Source organism: Alternaria incomplexa (assembly GCF_024043165.1).
Source record: "Alternaria incomplexa strain BMP 0042 chromosome Unknown scaffold_28, whole genome shotgun sequence".
Lineage (NCBI taxonomy): Eukaryota > Fungi > Ascomycota > Dothideomycetes > Pleosporales > Pleosporaceae > Alternaria > Alternaria incomplexa.
The window spans coordinates 133082-139081 of record NW_026249877.1 but is presented as its reverse complement, the minus strand read 5'-3'; the positions used below and the strand labels follow the sequence as shown (position 1 = coordinate 139081).

General features: G+C 52.5%; 2 protein-coding genes across 2 annotated transcripts; both read left to right on the top strand.

Moving 5' to 3' along the window:
• Positions 1 to 1307: 1307 nt before the first annotated feature.
• Positions 1308 to 3136, top strand: J4E90_010858 (uncharacterized protein; the record flags this gene model as incomplete). Its single annotated transcript, XM_051440370.1, has 2 exons — positions 1308 to 1898; positions 1946 to 3136. The coding sequence occupies 2 exons, from the start codon at positions 1308 to 1310 to the stop codon at positions 3134 to 3136; spliced, it is 1782 nt and encodes a 593-aa protein (XP_051285814.1).
• A 681-nt stretch (positions 3137 to 3817) lies between these two features.
• J4E90_010857 (uncharacterized protein) lies at positions 3818 to 5169 on the top strand (the record flags this gene model as incomplete). Its single annotated transcript, XM_051440369.1, has 2 exons — positions 3818 to 4310; positions 4370 to 5169. The coding sequence occupies 2 exons, from the start codon at positions 3818 to 3820 to the stop codon at positions 5167 to 5169; spliced, it is 1293 nt and encodes a 430-aa protein (XP_051285813.1).
• Between the last annotated feature and the right edge of the window lie 831 nt (positions 5170 to 6000).

The window sequence follows — 6000 nt, the reverse complement described above, 5'->3', positions numbered from 1 at the left end:
TTGACACTGTCTACAATATCGAGTTCACCTTGGAAGAGATCTGCACAGGTGCTTCCAAGCGTATTGTTGTGCGAAGGCGAATAAAAACATCAGGACGCAGCAGTGTCAAGAGCTCGAGGGAATTTGAAATTACATTGCATTGCAAAAAAGGCGGACAATTTGATATCATTCGATACTCCAAAGCTGGGAATCTGTGCGAAACGTACACAGAGAATACTATCTTCGCATTCAAACGCGTACGTTTTGCGACTATTGAAAATGAATGTGGCCCACTAATAGGTGCTATAGAAACCTCACGCTGTGTTTGGTGGAATATACGCTTCCCTAACAAGCAAAATCCGCTTATCTACTGTCGAAGCCAACAGAGGTTGGCGAAGAGAGATATGTCATCCTAGTGGCAGAATGATTCAGCTATACGCAGATGGTCCTACAAATGCCGAACATTGTTTGTATATGCGCTACGGATTACCTTATGCGGCGTGCCCCGACTCATGGGGCAAGTTAACATTCACTGTCGCTGTTGCTACAGACGACAGCAGTCAGAGCGACGGTACTGAAGAATGCACCACTGTGCAGCTCGTTGATCGAAAGCGCATAGGTGGGCCTTTCTTTGCTCAGATAGAGGGGGTCAAAGGGCGGGTATATGAGTCTATCGCACCTCGCAACAACAATGATTTCGTTGAAATTCTGAAGGACAAAAGAAAGGAACAGGTCCCCGTTGGTGCGACGTGAAAGCAAGCGCCTCGTGCGGGGTCCTGAGCTGCGAATGAAATCTTGGAGGGTACTAAGGCATCGTCTGACGAGCGCTAACCATGGGGTAGAGAGCATACTACAAATCTTGATCAGGTGTGTCAGTGCCTTCTCATTGAAGCCTGTTGGCAATGAGAGTCTGAGTTTGTGTAGAGGGTGGCTCCGTGATATAGCTCGGCTCCCGGGGTTTTATTACCCGGACTCGGCAAACCTCCGCTCGCGCAATCTGCATCTTCCCAACACCACACTTATCGGCAACCGCCCTCACTTATCAACATCCGTCGCCGTCGGATGCCATCCGATCGGCTGTCAGATAAAGTACCGACGAATTACCGATGACAGATAACAGCCGACAGAACGCGTATCTCCGCGTTCGACTCGTACGCGACCGCATGCAGCAGGTACCAAGACCATCGCGTCGTTGATTACTAGGTGGATTGTGGGGTAGTGGAGTCGAGAGTGGAGATGAACGTCGGTGCGAATGCAACGCAGTGCAAGGTATACGACCGATCTCGGAAGTATAGCATACGTCGGATGTTGTTATATACAATCCAACGATGGCGCCGCTGTACGTAGCTTCAGCGTTGTGCGAACGCGTCGCGTTAATCCTACACACCCACATCGACGCCATCATGGGCCACACCAGCATGGCTCAGCGACTACTCACCAGCTTCGCGCTGCTCACCACCAGCGTATCTAGCGTTTCTGCAGCATACAACACTTCATCTGCAGTCACGCTTCCCGGCTATGGCACCTTTGTCGGCACCACGGTCTCGCAAACTTTGACGAAGAAGCCTCTAACACGCGCTGTAGACGCCTGGCTCGGTATCGACTATGCGTCTCAGCCTGTTGGAGAGGCAAGGTTTGCGCCTGTTGGTGCGCCAGAGCCCTTTGACGGTGTTAAAAACGCGAGCAGTTATGGATACTCGTGTTTCCAGGATCCAGACGAACTCCCATATGAACTGGACGAGGCGTGTCTGAGCATGAACGTTTTCCGGCCGCAGGGCGTTGCGGAAGATGCGGAACTACCGGTGCTGATCTGGATTCATGGGGGTGGTTTCGTCGCTGGTAGCGCGAGGAGCTTTGATGGTGCCTCCTTCGTGGCTAACTCGAGGGAGCCGCTTGTGGCTGTTACTTTCAACTACAGGGTAAGCATAGCTATCGTCCTCACACGAGTCAGGCTAATGTCATCCAGGTCAACTCTCTGGGTTTCCTCCCGTCTCCAGTCTTTGAGCGCGAAGGACTTCTCAACCTCGGACTCCGCGATCAAGAGACCCTGTTCAAGTTCGTCCAAAAGTACATTTCGGCTTTTGGAGGCGATGCTTCTCGCGTCACGATTGGAGGTCGCTCAGCTGGTGCGCACTCAGTTGGCATTCATCTCTTCCACAACTACAACACCACCGAGGGCGCTGCGCCACTGTTCTCGCAGGCTCTTCTCCAGTCCGGCAGTGTGACTGCTCGAGCTTTCCCCAATGCATCGTACCCGTTGTACCAGGACCAGTTTGCGCAATATCTTAGCTACACAGGATGCAGCGCAGTAGCCAACAGCACCGATGCCGAAATCCTTAGCTGCCTACGTTCAGTGCCCATCGATGCGATCCAGAACGCCAGCGCTCTGCTGTGGCGCGCTTCAGAATACCCCATCACGTGGCCATTCCAACCCACGCGAGGCGGCCCTCTCCTTGAACAAGCAGGCTCAACGTCCGGAATCAACGAACAGTTCTACCGCATCCCCACCATTACCACCAACGTTGTCGACGAAGCAAAGTACTACTCCCCAGGCGACATTTCCAACAACGAAGAATTCCTCGCCTTCATCAAGAACCTGATCCCAGGTCTGACCACTGACGATCTCTCCGATCTCGAGGAGCTTTACCCTGACCCAGCAGACGACATCAACGGCCCTTACGCCCACAGCCCGAATTCCACACAATACAACCGCATCTCTGCCGCGCTTACAGACTACATGTACGTCTGCGCCGGCCAAGAAACCGCCATGCGCATGTCGTCTGCCTCAGTCCCCGTGTACAAAATGGTCTTCGCCGTAAACAACACATTCCCTACTTGGAAAGGCATCCCCCACACCGCCGACACAAAGTACACATGGGCTGAACCGGCCGGTAACGGTGGTGTGCAGTACCCAGAAGTAGGCAAGGAGCTACTCAATGCGTACTTCTCCGACTTTGTTGCGTTGGGCGATCCAAATGCGGGGAATCGGACTGGTGTACCGGTTTGGCCGAAATATGAGGATGAGGGTGAGGGTAGGCCGGGGTTGCAGTTGAGGATGGAGGCTTTTGGCAATAGCAGGGTGGAGGGAGATGCGATCAGGAGGCGTCAATGCGAGTGGTGGAGGGATGAGAGTAGGGCTGCGAGGTTGGAGAAGTAGGTTGATAGGATGGAAGTTGGGTAGTCGACTGAATTCCGCAATGTCCGTACAGAAACGACTCACAAGCTGCACTTCGCAACGTTATTGCCGTCGCATCTCCAACCCTGGATCGTAAACTCACGACCACAATGGCTGTTGCACTAGAACTGTTCTTCTTCGCATACCGTATCGCCGTTCCCGGGTTGACACGCGGGGACGCACCAACCTACACGCAAGCGCCCCACATGCGCTAATCGATTGGCGCAATCCCAACCGATTACACATGCGCGCGCGTTGAACGACATCCGCCTATCCTGCCCACGTGTGACTGCGACCCGTCCGTGTCTTCCGTTTCGCCCACCATTCTTGACGTAACTAAGCTTTTCTCACGCTGATGAAGCTCACGCAAGCTTTTTATCAAGCTTTGGCGACTGGGGTGTACCTAGGTAGGGTTAGGTTTCCGCTGCGTGCAGCGCACATGGGATAGATGGATGGCTAGTATGCGTCCGTTCCTGCAGCTTATGGCTAGGGTCGTGGATCGGGCTTGTCGTTGACGTAGGGGAAGGGTGTTTAGCTCGAGAGCGGGCTGACGACGTTGGGTAGGTATAAAAGATGGATGGCTTTGGCTGTGGTTCAGGGGTGGTGTGTTGGTTTCTTGTCGTCCTTTTCGTTCCTACAAGAAGTCACAATCTTCCCGTCAATATGAGCGCGTTTCTGGTACTGGGTCTCGCTGCTACAGCTCTGGGTTACCCGGCTGTTAGCAAGCACCATCATACGCCTCTGGAAAATGCGACGGATTATCTCGTTTCTGTCGGGCCGCGACCGTACTACATCATCAGCAATATGACTGATAGTCCGTTGAAGCGGAAACTGCAGTCGTGTGAGAATACTCCGGTTTCTATCTCCCCATTCACAATCGGTCACCGCGGTGGAGGCACACTGCAATTCCCAGAAGAGTCGATCCGGTCACAAGATGCTGGTGCGCGGATGGGTGCTGGAATCTTGGAATGCGATGTAGCTTTCACAAGCGATAGGGGATTGGTGTGCAGACATGACCTATGCGATCTACACCGAACCACAGACATCCTGCTCAGGCCCGAATTGGCAGCAAAATGCACCACGCCGTTTACACCAGCAAATGCAACGAGTCCTGCGAATGCGTTATGTTGTACATCGGACATCACGATCGATGAATGTATGATCTCTCCTCCACCCCAAGTACCCGCGACACAAAATCAAACTAACAAAACAAAGTCACCACCCTCTGCAGCAAACAAGACGGCTTCAACGCCTCCGCCACCACCCCGCTCACCTACCAAGCCGGCACCCCCCTCTGGCGCACAGAACTCTACGACACGTGCGCGCAGACCCTCACTCTAAACCAATACATCGACCTCGTAGACTCCTACCCCGGCTACCGCAACTTCACCCCAGAGTTGAAAACACCACCCGCAGCCGTCCCCATGCCTTTCCAAGGAAACTACACACAGGCCCAATACGCGTCCGACATGATAGCCGCGTTCCGCGAAAAGGGCATTCATGCGGATCGTGTTTGGCCGCAGAGTTTCTTGTTTGAGGATGTGGTGTATTGGATTGATAATGACGAAGAGTTTGGTGCGCAGGCTGTGTATCTGCAGGAGTTTGATACGCCGGCTGACCTTGCGGCTGGGTTTGCGAATCTATCCGACGCGCGCGCTGCAGGCGTGAATATCATCGCGCCCTCGCTCCCTATGCTCTTATCCATCGGCGGGTCGGATAACAAGACGATTGTGGAAAGCGAGTACGCGAAAGCGATTAAAGACAATGGCATGGATATTATCGCTTGGACGTTTGAAAGGAGCGGGCCGTTGGCGGATGTGAAGAGGGACGGGGAGTATTACTTTGCGAGCATTGCGGATGTGGTGGATCATGATGGGCAGTATTATGAGGTGTTGGATGTGCTGGTAAGGGAGGTGGGGGTTAAGGGGCTTTTTACGGATTGGGCAGGGACGGTGAGTTATTTTGCGAGTTGTTTTGGGTTGGAGGGGCCGGTGGGGGGGAGTTATAGTAGATAGTAGGTGAGGGTCGGGGATGGGGGTGATGAAAAGACAGAGAAGGAGAAAGAGATGGGTATTGGTTGGGATATTGATACACCAAGCGTATGATAAGATGATTCTGAAAGGGTACATGTGAATGGAGACGAATAATGAGGCGGCAATTCAAGATCGGAACAAAAGAGCGTAGAAACCTCACTTTTGAACCGTGATCTGCGCTCATGCCAGCCAGCAGAATAGAGTATATGCGACCAGCCGTCGAACTTGTAGAACATCAACACGATTGTCTACTACAAACTGACAATACATAGACACATTAACCTACGATTAATTTCTCCTTCCTTTTCGCGCAATCACCTCTACTAAAACATTACTATCACAACCATCAACTCCGACTCGCCTGTCACGACCACACCCAACAGCCTTCACCGATCCAAACCCGAACCCGACCGTAACCACCGTACTTACCACGCCCAGTCATGCATTCCTTCATCCCAACCCTAAATTACTAATACCACCGATAGTTCGCATGTTAGTCAAAAACAGCCGAACATGTCGATCGCTATTCCGGCAGCGACCGAAAGAAAGCAAGTACTTTGAACGGACGCATGAGCTAGACGCTGCTAGACATGCCTAAGATCAGTGCACGGAGGTCTAGAAGCGAGACTGTGGGGATATGTTCGGCTGTTGTTGCCGAGTAGATAGGAGGATGGGAGGGTGTGGTGGGCGGTGAAGATTCGGGATTTTGGGGTGGAGTTGGGGATCACGATGAGCTTTTCGTCAAGTACAGGTTCACGTCTATCAAGAAAGAGTCGAATCAGTGGAACAAGTAAGTTCTTCGTTCTCAACTAT